This window comes from Electrona antarctica (genome assembly GCF_951216825.1).
Source record: "Electrona antarctica genome assembly, chromosome: 8".
Taxonomy (NCBI): Eukaryota; Metazoa; Chordata; class Actinopteri; order Myctophiformes; family Myctophidae; genus Electrona; species Electrona antarctica.
Window position 1 is genome coordinate 52,119,796 of NC_136789.1, and position 21,044 is coordinate 52,140,839.

Below are 21,044 nucleotides of genomic sequence, written 5' to 3' on the forward strand. Positions count from 1 at the left end.
CGTTGATTAGGTGATGTAATGGTGATGTAAAACAAACGGTGCCAACACAAACATTAAACGCCATTAACAATAAAGAGACAATATGACGTAATTGTCAATGGCGTTTACGAAACAAACATTGAACTAAAGACAAACATTAAACCTGTGTATAGGAGGGGCTAGCGCCCCTCAAACATTAAGCTGAGGCTCCCTTTAATTGAAAATAGCTCTAGAAACTCACACCCAACGTGTTGTGAACTTGTAGATCTCAGCCGACGTATATACTGTAGTATAGGTTCAAAAGTAATAATAATAATAATAATAAAACTTTATTGGTATAGCACCTTTCATGACATGAAATGCAGCTCAAAGTGCTTTACAGAGCAATGGAGGAAAAAAATAAAAGCAAGGCATAAACATTAAAAAAAAACAAGAGAAGTAATGCAATACATGAATAACAAAAATAAATAAAAGATCAATTAAAAGCAAGAGTGTAGAAGTGAGTCTTGAGCTGCGCTTTAAAAATGTCTACAGAGGCTGCCTGTCGAAGGTACAGTGGGAGTTTGTTCCACGCCGTCGGCCCGTAGAAACAAAGTGCTTGTGTGGCCCAAAGATCTGGCAACCAACTGCTCCATCCCCAGTAGCAGTGGGGATGGAGGGATGCAAGAAGCCAGGGGGGTGAAGCGGGGAGGGGAGAAAATAGATGGTGTGCCTGTTAAAACTGGAATGGTATGTAGGTTGGTGCGGGTTCTCTTTATAGAACATGTATCTGCCTGCACTGGACTCTGCTAACCTATTAAGACCTGGCACGCATCTGTGTCACTTCATGAGCTAACCACTTTAACCATTATTTTATACTTTGGCTATTCCAAAAATCGTGACAATATCGTACAAATCTTTGAATATATATATATATTCTTTCACAGCAAATGTTTTTAGCTCATATCTTTGCCTCTGAGGGGGTCCCTGGAACAATATATTTTTAGATGGGGAGGTCGGCGGCTGGGGCTCCTTGACAATCAATAGTTTGAGAGCCACTGACATAGTAGCCTCGGAAACCCAGACGTTTTTATTTCCAGGGAGGGAAAAAAAAGTCTGGGTCCGAGTCCACTTCAATTCGGCATAGAGTAGCGCAAACATCTCTCACTCTCTGCTGATTTCTGATCGTCCGCACCTTTGTTAAATTGACACACACACACACACTCCTCTCTCTCTCTGTCGCTCTAAGTAATTAGTCTCATGTCGCGCAGCTGCGCATAGTTTCTCCCAGCGGATCCTGCCGGGAGCTGCCTATGCCATAAAAAGCATAGGTGAGTTCCAGGCTACTGACATAGAGACATATCGGGGTTTTTTTCAGAAAACTATCAGGATTTAGAAGACATTTCGTAGAGTCGACCTGCAGGTGTAAATGGGCTATAACGACCTATTGGCAAAGCAGTCCACCATTCAGCCCTGATGCTATGCAGTGGGTGGGTGGGGGGGTGGGGGGGGGGGGGGGGGGGGGGGGAGAGACACAGCTGGCCTGAGATCTTATCATAACTAACTGTATAAGTATAGCGGCGCAGTAATGGGATTCTCCTCCATTAATCAATCATCGCAGCGCGCTTCTCTCCACTCTGTATACCGGAGGGCCTTTTCACCCTGACCTGATGTGACACCATATCAAGGCAAAAGGCAGCATCATGGTGATATTACAGTGTATTGAACGTTGGAGACTTTATGTGGATACGTTGTGATTGTTGAATTCGCAAATAAATCTGTACTTAACCCATTTAGACCTGAGGGTGATTCTACAAATGTCTCCTAAATCCTGACAGTTTTCTGAAAAACCCTATGTTTCTGTGTCAGTGGTGCTCAACCTTTTTCATGTCAAGGACCCCCAGAATTATCTGTATTTGGCCCGCCGACCCCCGTCTGAAAATATGTTGTTTCAGGGACCCCCAAGAAGAAAAGATTTGAGTTAAAACCGTTCACTCTGAAAGAATATATATATATTCAAAGATTTGCGCCACATTTTCACGATTTTTTAAAAATAGCTGAAGTATAACATAATGCTTAAAACACCAAGAGGGGTTCCCGTTCAGAATGGGTTAAAGTAAACTGCCACTCATCACACTACTATGTTTTAAAGAGCGCAAATCCAGCCCTATAGATTTACGAAACAACGTAACAACGTATGGCATTGGCCACTGTGAATGTCCAAATGTCTCATTTGCCAATTGACAGATCAGATCAAAGCAAAACAAAGTGAGTATCATCCAATACCAATGTTTGACCTACTAGTCAATGCATACCTATTTAGTATTTATAGATAAGGCCGTGCAAATGTACAGTACACTCATTCATTCAGAGAGACAGTAGTGTGTCTAGTGTGAAGTCTTTTCTTTGTCTATCTTTGGTTCATATTCTCACTGCAATAGTATGACATGTGAAATTCCCTAAATTTCAATAAAGGTTTTATCTTATCTTGTTATATCATAAAAACAGAAAACCATACAGAAGAGAGTTGACCTGGATGTCGTGGTTCTGTTGGCGAGACGAGACCATGGCATCCTCCTGATCTCGTTGGCAGTGTTGCTTTTGGCAGCACATTTTGATTGATTTAGTTTTAGCCATAGTCTCTTGAATAGTTTTCATTTGGTTTTAGTCACATTTTAGTCACCTGGAATGTTTTAGTGTTAGTCTAGTTTTAGTCGACTAAATCTACAGTTGATTTAGTCGACTAAAATGTGTTTTGGCGGGCCTCGATGCCGTCGTAATGACTGATTTTACATTTGCTGAAAATAGCCGATCTACAAGCTCACAACGCGTCGCAGCGTCCACTAGTCCCTTCGTAACATTTTAGCCTAGTTTTTATTTGTTGACGAAATTGTCAGTATATTTCGTCTTAGTTTTAGTCATCATAGCTTAGTTTTCAGTTCGTTTCCGTTTAGTTTTCGTCAGTGGAAAACCGGCGGTCGACGAACATTTTTCGTCTTAGTTTTAACACTGTCTCGTGGCAACAACATATTAAGGTGTGTGAGCACAAGATCTCGATCTCGGAGCCTCTCTCTAGACATTAACCGATGTGGCCACCATGAACTGCAAAGGTGTGGCCCGCGCTATGATGAGCTTCTTCTTGTGGCCGTGAAATCACGGATGGCGTGACATAGCTTATAGTGAACCACGCTATAGTCTAACCTCCCCTCTCCCTGACAGATGGCTGGCACACACACACACACACACACACACACACACACACACACACACACACACACACACACACACACACACACACACACACACACACACACACACACACACACACACACACACACACACACACACACACACACACACACACACACACACAGGGAGGAATGAGGAGAGCCAGGGCCTGAAGGCGTCTTCATGTCGAGGCTGCCTGCCTGGGTTAGTGGCGACACCACCAGCCTTCAGCTTAGATATGTACCGATTAGGGCTGGGTGCAATAAGTATTGAGTTCATAATTATCATTTTATTCAGCCCATTTAGACCTGAGGACGATTCTACAAACTATCTTCTAAATCCTGGGTGACAGTTTTCTGAAAAAAACCAAAAACATAATAATTTTTATCCCACGATTTTGTAACCCATTTTTCACCCCTGTGTCAATTATCTAATGTGATCCTGGGCTCTACACACCCTCCGCCAACCTGGGGAGAGCAACGGACTTGAACTCATGCTTCCTTCATGCATGAGTGTCCAAGTTGCTCCTTTACAGCTGACAGGGGGGAGTTTCCCTGGTTGGACGTAGCGAACGACTGACATGTTTCTATGTCAGTCGTTCTCAAAATGTCAAGTACCCCCACAAATATATGTAATTGGTCGCCGACCTCCATCTGAAAATATGTAGTTCCAGGAACCCCCCTCAGAAAGCAAAGATTTGAGTTAAAAACGTTCTGAAAGAATATATATTCAAAGATTTGCGATTTGCCACATTTTCAAGATTTTTCAAAAATAGCAGATCTACAAGCTCGTAGCGCGGCACTCGGTGCAAACTAGTGTGTGACTCGTGTTGTTAAACTGCAAGAGAAGTAAACAAACTAAACATGGAGGAGGTGGAGGAGACACCGGCACCACAAAGCGTTTCATTCACTACTTGGAAGTATTTGCATTATTTTGAGTATGCCCGCGATAAAGATGAAATGAACATTATTGTCCGCTGCAAGTTGTGCATAGGGAAGAAGGTGTGGCGTACACTATATACAGTACTATATACAGAATTAAATAAACTGCAGAATAGGGGGGGACGGGGAGGACTGCTAATGTTGAAAATGCAAAGTAAGACTTTTGGAGACAAAAGATGCAATTACCGTGGGCGAGAAAAAAGTAATAAGTAAAGTAATAAGTAACTAGTTACTTTTGGCAGGGAGTAATAAGTAGTGTAAATATATTAAGTAAGTAATAAATTACTCTTTAAGAGTAACTTTGACAACACTGCGCGTACGGTACATGACTGATATGAAACAAACAATACTCGCAGAGAGACACCAGCGCAGCAGCATTGTCTGTCTGCAGCACAATGGAGTCAAACTGCTAGGTCTGTTTTTGTGCTTGCCTCACAATGCACTGTTTCTGAAACTTCACAGGACTATTCAAAATAGCCATGACTGGTGGTTAAAAATATTAAAGTTAAATGACGGTTCTGTTACAAAACAAAACATATATCTATCGCACGCACGCACGCGCGCGCGCACGCACACACACACGGGATGTGTGTTGTTTACTATTGCTGACAGTTGAGTTTGATTCTCTGGTGTCTGCCCACAGAATGCCCCGGAACAGGCTTTGTTGTGTACTATACAGACTAAACTGTATATTGCATTTCAGTCCATCCTGATATGGTTTTGTTTGTCGCAAGAGAGAGAGAGAGAGAGAGAGAGAGAGAGAGAGAGAGAGAGAGAGAGAGAGAGAGAGAGAGAGAGAGAGTTGTGCTGCACAAGGTCGCAATCTAGATTCCAGACACCTATATACCACAATGTCAATTCCTAAATTTGAGCAAGAATGGTGCAGCACTAGTTGGCTGTCCAATTCATTTGTGTTACTCTCATGCTATTGCTAATACAAGAGAGAGACCTTAGAGTTTAAGTTAAACACTTCGATGTCGTCAGTTTAAAGCCACAGTAGTTGGCTCCAAGGTGCCACATTTTGAATGTAGCAATGTTCAGCAAGTACAGACTATAAAGACAATAAGTATTTTCATGGACAAAAAAATGAATCGTTTGACAATCCTAATCTCGATATCTTAATTGTGGAGGTAAAAAATGGAAGATTGACATTTGAGCGAGAATGGTGATGTTATCCTTAGCTCTGGCAGGGTCAGGAACATAACACCTGTTTGCTGCTGCAAACGGTCTCTCCTGTTTGAACTCATCCCAGCATGGCCCTCCAGGGCTGCTGGGATGTTGTTGGGAGGGAAAATGCTAGTGGGTGTGTGGTGGTGGTGGTGGTGGTGGTGGGCTGGGGGTGGGGGTGGGGGGTAACTTTATTATGCAACAACCCTCATTCTCCACTATATAAAAGGGTGCGTGTCCCGGGCCCGGGCAGCGAAACAAACCTAGGTCATCAAACATCCCATCCAGGTTCATTTAATCTTCCGATTGATCTGAGATTGTGTCCACCTCCTGCAGACGAGAAGATGACGATACTGCTGGGGATGATGGGAGCGATGCTCTGCTCCTTGGCTGCTACGACCACTGCTGCTGAGGTGCAACCTCAAGCCGACTTCAATTTACAGGGGGTAAGACTATAAGAGACGATCTATTGTTTATTAATATGTAATGTTATTATTATTATTATTATTATTATTATTACAAATACAATTAATACCATCATTTGAATTATTTATATTATTTGCATTATTGTCCCCCCCCCCCCCCCACCCCATAACGTAAATAATTGCTGAATTATATTAACTGAAGTGTTAATAGTGTATATTAACTTATTCAATATGTATTATTATTATTATTACAAATACAATTAATATCATCAGTTGAATTATTTATATTATGCATTATTGTTGTTACAGTGGGCTACTATTTGTTATTGTGACGTGTAGGCTACTGTAACCACAAGTATCCAGCCCACAACCCACATTAAGGTCTAAATAAATGTTGTGTATATAGGCCTACTGAAACTTAAAATTAATAACTGAAAAGAAACGTAAAACGAACTGTCAACAGAAAATATCAAGCCCCTTTTTAGCTCAAAGCTCAGCTGGGTTTCCGAGGCTACTCACTGACTGACACACAGACACAGCTGACATCAATCAACCGTAAAGGAGACGCCGGCAGCTAATCAATCAATCAATCAATCAATCAATTAACCACGGAATCGAAACAAAGCGTGGTAAAAACAGAACAAAAATAAAAACACACGACATAATTGTCAGAATTAAGAAGTATAGAAACAAACAAGTTCATGAAACGATGCCCACGGCCAACAACAGAGCAAATTAATATCGAGGGAGCTCGGGGGCGTAAATAAATGGCCTACCTCCTCTCCTCCACCTGTGCGTCTTTCATTCCCAAATGGAAGCCTCCATACATCTCCTCCATCTCCATCTCCATCCTCCTCCTCCTCCTCAGTTCGTTCTCTTCAGCCTGTCCATAATGTTGTTGTCCAGTCCAACATATGGGGAAATTGTGTGCGCTTTTACGCATCCATTGCGCCGCGCCAATTAAGTGACTATCGTGAGACATCAACTAGCATAAAATCACTGTCGACTCTGTGTATATTTTATGACATTCTATTGTAGGCTAATATGTTGCTGAAGTTAAGTTGAAGTTGGAGTTTAGTAGCATATATATCTCTTACCTACCTCTCAAGAAAGACTAGCCAAATTCCAATGCCCAAAATCTCGGCCACTCACTCGCTCACTCCAGCATGGAGGTGTTACGGTGGAACTGGTGACCTACTGAAATATGTGACGCAGATAACGTCAGTGTCCGAATGCAAATCGTTGCAGTTTGTTTATTAGCAGAGTTCAATCAAGAGGTATTTAGGCCACGTATTTAAATACCTCCATGTAAATTGTGTGAAGTCCACAAGATGGTAACATATTTCGCCAGCTCACCAATTTCACCATCATTTTGCCATGCTGGAGTGACCGAGTGTGAGTGAGCGAGATTTGGGGTAGCCTATTGGAATTTAATTGGAACTTAAATTAAACCAGTTCGTTTCCTCGTCCAACTCCACACAGGCACACAGGTGTCAGGGAAGTGAAATTAAACCAGGTTTTTCCTCGTCAGGTGGTGATTTTCCTCATTCCCTCGTCCCCAGGTCTCAGAGAAGTGGAATTATACCAGGTTTCCCCCATAACATGTGTTTTTTTTCTCCTCATCTCCAGGTATCCGGGAAGTGGTACATGATCGGCTTCGCCACCAACGCCCAGTGGTTTGTCAACCACAGGAGCAGCATGACCATGGGCACTGCCATCCTGAAGCCAACCGGTGACGGAGGTCTGGACATGGAGTATGCCAGTCTAAAGTAGGTCTGGACATGGAGTATGCCAGTCTAAAGTAGGTCTGGACATGGAGTATGCCAGTCTAAAGTAGGTCTGGACATGGAGTATGCCAGTCTAAAGTAGGTCTGGACATGGTGTATGCCAGTCTAAAGTAGGTCTGGACATGGAGTATGCCAGTCTAAAGTAGGTCTGGACATGGTGTATGCCAGTCTAAAGTAGGTCTGGACATGGAGTATGCCAGTCTAAAGTAGGTCTGGACATGGAGTATGCCAGTCTAAAGTAGGTCTGGACATGGTGTATGCCAGTCTAAAGTAGGTCTGGACATGGAGTATGCCAGTCTAAAGTAGGTCTGGACATGGAGTATGCCAGTCTAAAGTAGGTCTGGACATGGAGTATGCCAGTCTAAAGTAGGTCTGGACATGGAGTATGCCAGTCTAAAGTAGGTCTGGACATGGTGTATGCCAGTCTAAAGTAGGTCTGGACATGGAGTATGCCAGTCTAAAGTAGGTCTGGACATGGAGTATGCCAGTCTAAAGTAGGTCTGGACATGGTGTATGCCAGTCTAAAGTAGGTCTGGACATGGAGTATGCCAGTCTAAAGTAGGTCTGGACATGGAGTATGCCAGTCTAAAGTAGGTCTGGACATGGTGTATGCCAGTCTAAAGTAGGTCTGGACATGGAGTATGCCAGTCTAAAGTAGGTCTGGACATGGAGTATGCCAGTCTAAAGTAGGTCTGGACATGGAGTATGCCAGTCTAAAGTAGGTCTGGACATGGAGTATGCCAGTCTAAAGTAGGTCTGGACATGGTGTATGCCAGTCTAATGTAGGTCTGGACATGGAGTATGCCAGTCTAAAGTAGGTCTGGACATGGAGTATGCCAGTCTAAAGTAGGTCTGGACATGGTGTATGCCAGTCTAAAGTAGGTCTGGACATGGAGTATGCCAGTCTAAAGTAGGTCTGGACATGGAGTATGCCAGTCTAAAGTAGGTCTGGACATGGAGTATGCCAGTCTAAAGTAGGTCTGGACATGGTGTATGCCAGTCTAAAGTAGGTCTGGACATGGAGTATGCCAGTCTAAAGTAGGTCTGGACATGGAGTATGCCAGTCTAAAGTAGGTCTGGACATGGTGTATGCCAGTCTAAAGTAGGTCTGGACATGGAGTATGCCAGTCTAAAGTAGGTCTGGACATGGTGTATGCCAGTCTAAAGTAGGTCTGGACATGGAGTATGCCAGTCTAAAGTAGGTCTGGACATGGTGTATGCCAGTCTAAAGTAGGTCTGGACATGGAGTATGCCAGTCTAAAGTAGGTCTGGACATGGTGTATGCCAGTCTAAAGTAGGTCTGGACATGGTGTATGCCAGTCTAATGTAGGTCTGGACATGGAGTATGCCAGTCTAAAGTAGGTCTGGACATGGAGTATGCCAGTCTAAAGTAGGTCTGGACATGGAGTATGCCAGTCTAAAGTAGGTCTGGACATGGAGTATGCCAGTCTAAAGTAGGTCTGGACATGGTGTATGCCAGTCTAAAGTAGGTCTGGACATGGTGTATGCCAGTCTAAAGTAGGTCTGGACATGGTGTATGCCAGTCTAATGTAGGTCTGGACATGGAGTATGCCAGTCTAAAGTAGGTCTGGACATGGAGTATGCCAGTCTAAAGTAGGTCTGGACATGGAGTATGCCAGTCTAAAGTAGGTCTGGACATGGAGTATGCCAGTCTAAAGTAGGTCTGGACATGGTGTATGCCAGTCTAAAGTAGGTCTGGACATGGAGTATGCCAGTCTAAAGTAGGTCTGGACATGGAGTATGCCAGTCTAAAGTAGGTCTGGACATGGAGTATGCCAGTCTAAAGTAGGTCTGGACATGGTGTATGCCAGTCTAAAGTAGGTCTGGACATGGAGTATGCCAGTCTAAAGTAGGTCTGGACATGGAGTATGCCAGTCTAAAGTAGGTCTGGACATGGTGTATGCCAGTCTAAAGTAGGTCTGGACATGGAGTATGCCAGTCTAAAGTAGGTCTGGACATGGTGTATGCCAGTCTAAAGTAGGTCTGGACATGGAGTATGCCAGTCTAAAGTAGGTCTGGACATGGTGTATGCCAGTCTAAAGTAGGTCTGGACATGGAGTATGCCAGTCTAAAGTAGGTCTGGACATGGTGTATGCCAGTCTAAAGTAGGTCTGGACATGGTGTATGCCAGTCTAAAGTAGGTCTGGACATGGTGTATGCCAGTCTAAAGTAGGTCTGGACATGGAGTATGCCAGTCTAAAGTAGGTCTGGACATGGTGTATGCCAGTCTAAAGTAGGTCTGGACATGGTGTATGCCAGTCTAAAGTAGGTCTGGACATGGTGTATGCCAGTCTAAAGTAGGTCTGGACATGGTGTATGCCAGTCTAAAGTAGGTCTGGACATGGAGTATGCCAGTCTAAAGTAGGTCTGGACATGGAGTATGCCAGTCTAAAGTAGGTCTGGACATGGTGTATGCCAGTCTAAAGTAGGTCTGGACATGGTGTATGCCAGTCTAAAGTAGGTCTGGACATGGAGTATGCCAGTCTAAAGTAGGTCTGGACATGGTGTATGCCAGTCTAAAGTAGGTCTGGACATGGAGTATGCCAGTCTAAAGTAGGTCTGGACATGGAGTATGCCAGTCTAAAGTAGGTCTGGACATGGTGTATGCCAGTCTAAAGTAGGTCTGGACATGGTGTATGCCAGTCTAAAGTAGGTCTGGACATGGTGTATGCCAGTCTAAAGTAGGTCTGGACATGGTGTATGCCAGTCTAAAGTAGGTCTGGACATGGTGTATGCCAGTCTAAAGTAGGTCTGGACATGGTGTATGCCAGTCTAAAGTAGGTCTGGACATGGTGTATGCCAGTCTAAAGTAGGTGGTCTGGACATGGTGTATGCCAGTCTAAAGTAGGTGGTCTGGACATGGTGTATGCCAGTCTAAAGTAGGTGGTCTGGACATGGTGTATGCCAGTCTAAAGTAGGTCTGGACATGGTGTATGCAAGTCTAAAGTAGGTGGTCTGGACATGGAGTATGCCAGTCTAAAGTAGGTGGTCTGGACATGGTGTATGCCAGTCTAAAGTAGGTCTGGACATGATGTATGCCAGTCTAAAGTAGGTCTGGACATGGTGTATGCCAGTCTAAAGTAGGTCTGGACATGGTGTATGCCAGTCTAAAGTAGGTCTGGACATGATGTATGCCAGTCTAAAGTAGGTCTGGACATGGTGTATGCCAGTCTAAAGTAGGTCTGGACATGGTGTATGCCAGTCTAAAGTAGGTTTAGACATGGTGTATGCCAGTCTAAAGTAGGTCTGGACATGGTGTATGCCAGTCTAAAGTAGGTCTGGACATGGTGTATGCCAGTCTAAAGTAGGTCTGGACATGGTGTATGCCAGTCTAAAGTAGGTCTGGACATGGTGTATGCCAGTCTAAAGTAGGTCTGGACATGGTGTATGCCAGTCTAAAGTAGGTCTGGACATGGTGTATGCCAGTCTAAAGTAGGTCTGGACATGGTGTATGCCAGTCTAAAGTAGGTCTGGACATGGTGTATGCCAGTCTAAAGTAGGTCTGGACATGGTGTATGCCAGTCTAAAGTAGGTCTGGACATGGTGTATGCCAGTCTAAAGTAGGTCTGGACATGGTGTATGCCAGTCTAAAGTAGGTCTGGACATGGTGTATGCCAGTCTAAAGTAGGTCTGGACATGGTGTATGCCAGTCTAAAGTAGGTCTGGACATGGTGTATGCCAGTCTAAAGTAGGTCTGGACATGGAGTATGCCAGTCTAAAGTAGGTGGTTTGGACATGGTGTATGCCAGTCTAAAGTAGGTGGTCTGGACATGGTGTATGCCAGTCTAAAGTAGGTGGTCTGGACATGGTGTATGCCAGTCTAAAGTAGGTCTGGACATGGAGTATGCAAGTCTAAAGTAGGTGGTCTGGACATGGAGTATGCCAGTCTAAAGTAGGTGGTCTGGACATGGTGTATGCCAGTCTAAAGTAGGTCTGGACATGGAGTATGCCAGTCTAAAGTAGGTGGTTTGGACATGGTGTATGCCAGTCTAAAGTAGGTGGTCTGGACATGGTGTATGCCAGTCTAAAGTAGGTGGTCTGGACATGGTGTATGCCAGTCTAAAGTAGGTCTGGACATGGAGTATGCAAGTCTAAAGTAGGTGGTCTGGACATGGAGTATGCCAGTCTAAAGTAGGTGGTCTGGACATGGTGTATGCCAGTCTAAAGTAGGTCTGGACATGATGTATGCCAGTCTAAAGTAGGTCTGGACATGGTGTATGCCAGTCTAAAGTAGGTCTGGACATGGTGTATGCCAGTCTAAAGTAGGTCTGGACATGATGTATGCCAGTCTAAAGTAGGTCTGGACATGGTGTATGCCAGTCTAAAGTAGGTCTGGACATGGTGTATGCCAGTCTAAAGTAGGTTTAGACATGGTGTATGCCAGTCTAAAGTAGGTCTGGACATGGTGTATGCCAGTCTAAAGTAGGTCTGGACATGGTGTATGCCAGTCTAAAGTAGGTCTGGACATGGTGTATGCCAGTCTAAAGTAGGTCTGGACATGGTGTATGCCAGTCTAAAGTAGGTCTGGACATGGTGTATGCCAGTCTAAAGTAGGTCTGGACATGGTGTATGCCAGTCTAAAGTAGGTCTGGACATGGTGTATGCCAGTCTAAAGTAGGTCTGGACATGGTGTATGCCAGTCTAAAGTAGGTCTGGACATGGTGTATGCCAGTCTAAAGTAGGTCTGGACATGGTGTATGCCAGTCTAAAGTAGGTCTGGACATGGAGTATGCCAGTCTAAAGTAGGTGGTTTGGACATGGTGTATGCCAGTCTAAAGTAGGTGGTCTGGACATGGTGTATGCCAGTCTAAAGTAGGTGGTCTGGACATGGTGTATGCCAGTCTAAAGTAGGTCTGGACATGGAGTATGCAAGTCTAAAGTAGGTGGTCTGGACATGGAGTATGCCAGTCTAAAGTAGGTGGTCTGGACATGGTGTATGCCAGTCTAAAGTAGGTCTGGACATGATGTATGCCAGTCTAAAGTAGGTCTGGACATGGTGTATGCCAGTCTAAAGTAGGGCTGGACATGGTGTATGCCAGTCTAAAGTAGGTCTGGACATGGTGTATGCCAGTCTAAAGTAGGTCTGGACATGGTGTATGCCAGTCTAAAGTAGGTCTGGACATGGAGTATGCCAGTCTAAAGTAGGTCTGGACATGGTGTATGCCAGTCTAAAGTAGGTCTGGACATGGTGTATGCCAGTCTAAAGTAGGTCTGGACATGGAGTATGCCAGTCTAAAGTAGGTCTGGACATGGTGTATGCCAGTCTAAAGTAGGTCTGGACATGGTGTATGCCAGTCTAAAGTAGGTCTGGACATGGTGTATGCCAGTCTAAAGTAGGTCTGGACATGGAGTATGCCAGTCTAAAGTAGGTCTGGACATGGTGTATGCCAGTCTAAAGTAGGTCTGGACATGGTGTATGCCAGTCTAAAGTAGGTCTGGACATGGTGTATGCCAGTCTAAAGTAGGTCTGGACATGGTGTATGCCAGTCTAAAGTAGGTCTGGACATGGTGTATGCCAGTCTAAAGTAGGTCTGGACATGGAGTATGCCAGTCTAAAGTAGGTGGTTTGGACATGGTGTATGCCAGTCTAAAGTAGGTGGTCTGGACATGGTGTATGCCAGTCTAAAGTAGGTGGTCTGGACATGGTGTATGCCAGTCTAAAGTAGGTCTGGACATGGAGTATGCAAGTCTAAAGTAGGTGGTCTGGACATGGAGTATGCCAGTCTAAAGTAGGTGGTCTGGACATGGTGTATGCCAGTCTAAAGTAGGTCTGGACATGGTGTATGCCAGTCTAAAGTAGGTCTGGACATGGTGTATGCCAGTCTAAAGTAGGTCTGGACATGGTGTATGCCAGTCTAAAGTAGGTCTGGACATGGTGTATGCCAGTCTAAAGTAGGTCTGGACATGGTGTATGCCAGTCTAAAGTAGGTCTGGACATGGTGTATGCCAGTCTAAAGTAGGTCTGGACATGGAGTATGCCAGTCTAAAGTAGGTGGTTTGGACATGGTGTATGCCAGTCTAAAGTAGGTGGTCTGGACATGGTGTATGCCAGTCTAAAGTAGGTGGTCTGGACATGGTGTATGCCAGTCTAAAGTAGGTCTGGACATGGAGTATGCAAGTCTAAAGTAGGTGGTCTGGACATGGAGTATGCCAGTCTAAAGTAGGTGGTCTGGACATGGTGTATGCCAGTCTAAAGTAGGTCTGGACATGATGTATGCCAGTCTAAAGTAGGTCTGGACATGGTGTATGCCAGTCTAAAGTAGGTCTGGACATGGTGTATGCCAGTCTAAAGTAGGTCTGGACATGATGTATGCCAGTCTAAAGTAGGTCTGGACATGGTGTATGCCAGTCTAAAGTAGGTCTGGACATGGTGTATGCCAGTCTAAAGTAGGTTTAGACATGGTGTATGCCAGTCTAAAGTAGGTCTGGACATGGTGTATGCCAGTCTAAAGTAGGTCTGGACATGGTGTATGCCAGTCTAAAGTAGGTCTGGACATGGTGTATGCCAGTCTAAAGTAGGTCTGGACATGGTGTATGCCAGTCTAAAGTAGGTCTGGACATGGTGTATGCCAGTCTAAAGTAGGTCTGGACATGGAGTATGCCAGTCTAAAGTAGGTGGTCTGGACATGGAGTATGCCAGTCTAAGGTAGGTGGTCTGGACATGGTGTATGCCAGTCTAAAGTAGGTCTGGACATGGTGTATGCCAGTCTAATGTAGGTCTGGACATGGTGTATGCCAGTCTAAAGTAGGTCTGGACATGGTGTATGCCAGTCTAAAGTAGGTCTGGACATGGTGTATGCCAGTCTAAAGTAGGTCTGGACATGGAGTATGCCAGTCTAAAGTAGGTGGTTTGGACATGGTGTATGCCAGTCTAAAGTAGGTGGTCTGGACATGGTGTATGCCAGTCTAAAGTAGGTGGCCTGGACATGGTGTATGCCAGTCTAAAGTAGGTCTGGACATGGTGTATGCCAGTCTAAAGTAGGTCTGGACATGGAGTATGCCAGTCTAAAGTAGGTGGTTTGGACATGGTGTATGCCAGTCTAAAGTAGGTGGTCTGGACATGGTGTATGCCAGTCTAAAGTAGGTAGTCTGGACATGGTGTATGCCAGTCTAAAGTAGGTCTGGACATGGTGTATGCCAGTCTAAAGTAGGTCTGGACATGGTGTATGCCAGTCTAAAGTAGGTCTGGACATGGAGTATGCCAGTCTAAAGTAGGTCTGGACATGGTGTATGCCAGTCTAAAGTAGGTCTGGACATGGTGTATGCCAGTCTAAAGTAGGTCTGGACATGGAGTATGCCAGTCTAAAGTAGGTGGTTTGGACATGGTGTATGCCAGTCTAAAGTAGGTGGTCTGGACATGGTGTATGCCAGTCTAAAGTAGGTAGTCTGGACATGGTGTATGCCAGTCTAAAGTAGGTCTGGACATGGTGTATGCCAGTCTAAAGTAGGTCTGGACATGGTGTATGCCAGTCTAAAGTAGGTCTGGACATGGTGTATGCCAGTCTAAAGTAGGTCTGGACATGGTGTATGCCAGTCTAAAGTAGGTGGTCTGGACATGGAGTATGCCAGTCTAAAGTAGGTGGTTTGGACATGGTGTATGCCAGTCTAAAGTAGGTGGTCTGGACATGGAGTATGCCAGTCTAAAGTAGGTGGTTTGGACATGGTGTATGCCAGTCTAAAGTAGGTGGTCTGGACATGGTGTATGCCAGTCTAAAGTAGGTCTGGACATGATGTATGCCAGTCTAAAGTAGGTCTGGACATGGTGTATGCCAGTCTAAAGTAGGTGGTCTAGACATGGTGTATGCCAGTCTAAAGTAGGTGGTCTGGACATGGTGTATGCCAGTCTAAAGTAGGTCTGGACATGATGTATGCCAGTCTAAAGTAGGTGGTCTGGACATGGAGTATGCCAGTCTAAAGTAGGTGGTCTGGACATGGTGTATGCCAGTCTAAAGTAGGTCTGGACATGATGTATGCCAGTCTAAATTAGGTCTGGACATGGTGTATGCCAGTCTAAAGTAGGTCTGGACATGGTGTATGCCAGTCTAAAGTAGGTCTGGACATGGTGTATGCCAGTCTAAAGTAGGTCTGGACATGGTGTATGCCAGTCTAAAGTAGGTCTGGACATGGTGTATGCCAGTCTAAAGTAGGTCTGGACATGATGTATGCTAGTCTAAAGTAGGTAGTCTGGACATGGAGTATGCCAGTCTAAAGTAGGTGGTCTGGACATGATGTATGCCAGTCTAAAGTAGGTCTGGACATGTGTATGCCAGTCTAAAGTAGGTGGTCTGGACATGGTGTATGCCAGTCTAAAGTAGGTCTGGACATGGTGTATGCCAGTCTAAAGTAGGTCTGGACATGGTGTATGCCAGTCTAAAGTAGGTGGTCTGGACATGGAGTATGCCATGTAATAATTTATTATTATAAAGTAATGTAAAAAAAAAAAAAAAAGTAATGTAAAAAAATACATAAATAGTTACGTAAATAAATCAAATTGAAATGGTGCCCAGGTGCCCACTCTTCCAGTGACCCCCTCTCCTCTCCACTCAGTTCTGACGGCTCTTGCTGGAGAATGACTCACCAGGGCAAGAAGACAAATGTACCCGGGAAGTTCATGTTCAGGAGCGAGCGTGAGTCGACGCACACACACGCACACACACACACACGCGCACACACACAATCACTGTTCACTTTAAAAATGGTTCCCCAACTCCCCATGTGTTGTTATACAGCACCCTCTCCTGGCCTAATTCTTGTACTGAAGTTGTAAGAATTGATGAGTATAAGCTCTTGTTATTTGATTTTATAAACCTTCTTCAGATGCCTCAGCTCTTAACCAAGCATTTTCCTATTTCAGATAAAACATGAGATCACTATAGGCATCGAGTACCAACTTCTCTTTTACATTTACAGTATTGCTGTGAATATAGGGATAACAAGAGATTAAAAGAGATCTTCCCAAATGTTTGGAATGACATTTTATTTGTCAGGGTTTCAGGGTTGTCTGTTAACAAATAACAATGCACTGTGCATATAATGCCTCATCTCATTTGTGTAAAAAAATATATAATATACAGAGATTTTATTTTATTAAGTTCATATTTTCGGCTAACGTTCCCCCAGAATAGGGATGCTAGGGTTCAAGTGGATAATGTGGGTAAAAAAAGTAAAGGAAAAAAGGGAAACAAAGTTATTGTCACAAATAACTTTGTGACAATCCCTAGTAACTCTGAGGTCCCAATCATGGTCCCGGACCATGATTAAAACGGGGCCAGCAGTCAGTCACAAGGGTTTAATTTATAAGAGACATGGGGCAGTATTATGCATGTCTTAAGTACTAGGTCTTATGACTTAACTTAAGACCTGGAGGCGTGGTCAATGCTGTTTGGCCACTCAGAATAGCCAAATGGCATTGATCACGCCCCCAGGTCTTAAGTTAAGTCATAAGACCTGGTACTTAAGACACGCATAATACTGATGTTATGTACACTTATCATGTATCTTTCCAATCCACCCCTGCAGGTTGGAACAACGATAACGTCATGAACGTGGTCGATGTCAATTATGATGAGTATGCCCTCATTCACACCGTCAAGACCAAAGGAGGCATTTCCACCGTTCTCAACAAACTATACAGTAGGCTGCTACGTGCATTATTTCATCTGTGTCTGCATGCTCATGTCACGTGCAAAGCAAAGCAAAGTTACTATATTTACCCAGGGTATCTGGGCTAAGCTCAAGAACTTGTTTCCAGCCAGGCCCTGCTCATAGAACATTTCATGGTAGTGGTGCTCATAGAACATTTCATGGTAGTGGTTCAATGTACACATGTGCTCTGCTACATGTGTAGCAGAGCTACAAACATTTTAATGTGGCCATGGACCCCCGTCTTGAGAAGATGCCTGTGTCCAGGGACCCCAATGAGAGGTCTATGAAAAAAAGTAGCAGATCTACAAATTCACAACGCTCTACAAGCTCACAACACATTTGCTATGCAACGGACGCGCTGTGAGCTTGTACATCTGCTAGCTAAAAAACTAAAATAATGGCATGTGTTTAAACTGTTGATCATTTTGCTGGGGAGTTGTGGGACCCCTTGGGACTGGGAGACCCTCTCGAGGACCCCTGAGGGGGTCCCCAGACCATACCTAGAAAACAACCAGAGACATAAACATACAGTACCGCTGTAGCACTGTTATAGTTATAGAGATAGACTATTCAAATATTGTGCTTCAAACTACCTCAACAGTGTGGATAACCGATAGATTGAACAGAACTGGACGGCATATCTTTTTGTATTCATTTGTCCTCCTAGGCCGAAGGCCGACTGTCTCTCCTGAAGTGCTGGACAAGTTCCAGCAGTTCTCGTTGGGCACTGGAATCCTGGCGGAAAACATCGCTATCCTGCCCCAAAGTGGTATGTAGGCTGTGAATGATAGGCTCTCTCTAAGCACAGCTGACATGTTGGAAAGAAATTCCAGGTCTTACCCAATTATACTACAATTATACGACGGGTGAATTTGGTACCATTATGTACACCAGGGTTCCCCAATAGGCGGCCCGCGGGCCCCTTGCGGCCTTGCGGTCCCAGATATAAATGGCATTAAATGGGGGTCAGTAGCCTGTGCATGTCAAACTGGGCATCCTTTTCAAATGGGGTCCTGCCCTGAAAATGAATTTTCAGGGCAAGACCTCGACCTCACGCGTGCGGACTCGGCCCCCAGCCTGGTACCCTAGTCAAAATATGGCCCTCGAGGAAAATTAATTGGGGAACCCTGATCTACACTCAGAGTTACACACCCGTAAGGGGACATTTGGAACCCACTCAAGGAACAATGAGGGTACCTGGACCACACTTTTGAGACCCACTGTTTGACCAGAATGGAACAGAGCCTTCATTAGTATCATCGACACTGACTCTGTTTGACCAGAATGGAACAGAGCCTTCATTAGTATCATCGACACTGACTCTGTTTGACCAGAATGGAACAGAGCCTCCATTAGTATCATTAACACTGACTCTGTTTGACCAGAATGGAACAGAGCCTCCATTAGTATCATTAACACTGACTCTGTTTGACCAGAATGGAACAGAGCCTTCATTAGTATCATTAACACTGACTCTGTTTGACCAGAATGGAACAGAGCCTTCATTAGTATCATTGACACTGACTCTGTTTGACCAGAATGGAACAGAGCCTTCATTAGTATCATTGACACTGACTCTGTTTGACCAGAATGGAACAGAGCCTTCATTAGTATCATTGACACTGACTCTGTTTGACCAGAATGGAACAGAGCCTTCATTAGTATCATCGACACTGACTCTGTTTGACCAGAATGGAACAGAGCCTTCATTAGTATCATCGACACTGACTCTGTTTGACCAGAATGGAACAGAGCCTTCATTCGTATCATCAACACTGACTCTGTTTGACCAGAATGGAACAGAGCCTTCATTAGTATCATTAACACTGACTCTGTTTGACCAGAATGGAACAGAGCCTTCATTAGTATCATCAACACTGACTCTGTTTGACCAGAATGGAACAGAGCCTTCATTAGTATCATTAACACTGACTCTGTTTGACTAGAATGGAACAGAGCCTTCATTTAGTATCATTAACACTGACTCTGTTTGACCAGAATGGAACAGAGCCTTCATTAGTATCATCAACACTGACTCTGTTTGACCAGAATGGAACAGAGCCTTCATTTAGTATCATCAACACTGACTCTGTTTGACCAGAATGGAACAGAGCCTTCATTTAGTATCATTAACACTGACTCTGTTTGACCAGAATGGAACAGAGCCTTCATTAGTATCATTAACACTGACTCTGTTTGACCAGAATGGAACAGAGCCTTCATTAGTATCATTAACACTGACTCTGTTTGACCAGAATGGAACAGAGCCTTCATTTAGTATCATTGACACTGACTCTGTTTGACCAGAATGGAACAGAGCCTTCATTAGTATCATCGACACTGACTCTGTTTGACCAGAATGGAACAGAGCCTTCATTTAGTATCATTAACACTGACTCTGTTTGACCAGAATGGAACAGAGCCTTCATTTAGTATCATTAACACTGACTCTGTTTGACCAGAATGGAACAGAGCCTTCATTAGTATCATTAACACTGACTCTGTTTGACCAGAATGGAACAGAGCCTTCATTAGTATCATTAACACTGACTCTGTTTGACCAGAATGGAACAGAGCCTTCATTAGTATCATTGACACTGACTCTGTTTGACCAGAATGGAACAGAGCCTTCATTAGTATCATTAACACTGACTCTGTTTGACCAGAATGGAACAGAGCCTTCATTAGTATCATCAACACTGACTCTGTTTGACCAGAATGGAACAGAGCCTTCATTTAGTATCATTAACACTGACTCTGTTTGACCAGAATGGAACAGAGCCTTCATTTAGTATCATTAACACTGACTCTGTTTGACCAGAATGGAACAGAGCCTTCATTAGTATCATTAACACTGACTCTGTTTGACCAGAATGGAACAGAGCCTTCATTAGTATCATTAACACTGACTCTGTTTGACCAGAATGGAACAGAGCCTTCATTAGTATCATTGACACTGACTCTGTTTGACCAGAATGGAACAGAGCCTTCATTAGTATCATCGACACTGACTCTGTTTGACCAGAATGGAACAGAGCCTTCATTAGTATCATCGACACTGACTCTGTTTGACCAGAATGGAACAGAGCCTTCATTAGTATCATCGACACTGACTCTGTTTGACCAAAATGGAACAGAGACTGACTAGTATTAGTTTAGTATCATTAGTAACCAAGATTAGTGTTGCAATGATGTTATAACCTGACTCCGCCGGATGGAAGAGACGCTTGGTTAATGACGTTATATAATGACACTCTCTGAACATCACGTGTCAATCTGTCTTCTCTTAGACGAGTGTCCTGCCGCCTAATCTTCCTCTCTGGTGTTCAACCGGCAGCCATGCTGTCTGAAGCTTTTCAACGACACCGCTGTATTTGTTGTCTCCAATCTGCCACCAATTTAATTTCCCCAACTTGTGTAATAAAATACTACTGGTATTATTGTGCATTTTTCTCCCCGATTCGTCCTTCTTTCTGCAGCCTTATTTCTATGGCTCAAGTTAACAGTCCAGAGAGACCCGCCATCTCAAAAGACGGGAGATGATTGGACTGTTCTCTTTTTTTCTTTGTGTCTGTACTTTATTATTATTATTATTATTATTATTTTTATATTGTCTTAAAGAAAAAGAAAATGTGGGGGGGAGGGATGGTGTAAGGGAGAAAAAAAAAAAAAAAAAAAAAAAGGTATGTTCAACTGTTTGCATTTGTTGAAACTTTCTACCAATAAAAACATAAAAAAAAAGAAAGATGGGACAGTTTAGAAAATGAATGCAGGCAGGCTACATTACGGGGTCCTATCAGTCACAGAACATGCCATATTTAATGGCATTTCTATCTCTGGGACCCCAATGTATATTGTCAAATCAATGTTAA

General features: G+C 44.0%; 1 protein-coding gene across 1 annotated transcript; it reads left to right on the top strand.

The window, feature by feature from the left end:
- Positions 1–5,594: 5,594 nt before the first annotated feature.
- Positions 5,595–20,693, top strand: LOC306927559 (lipocalin-like). Its single transcript, XM_079507340.1, has 6 exons — positions 5,595–5,740; positions 7,349–7,488; positions 16,075–16,154; positions 17,047–17,160; positions 17,840–17,941; positions 20,463–20,693. The coding sequence occupies exons 1-6, from the start codon at positions 5,639–5,641 to the stop codon at positions 20,480–20,482; spliced, it is 558 nt and encodes a 185-aa protein (XP_079363466.1). The 5' UTR covers positions 5,595–5,638; the 3' UTR covers positions 20,483–20,693.
- The last annotated feature ends 351 nt before the right edge of the window (positions 20,694–21,044 follow it).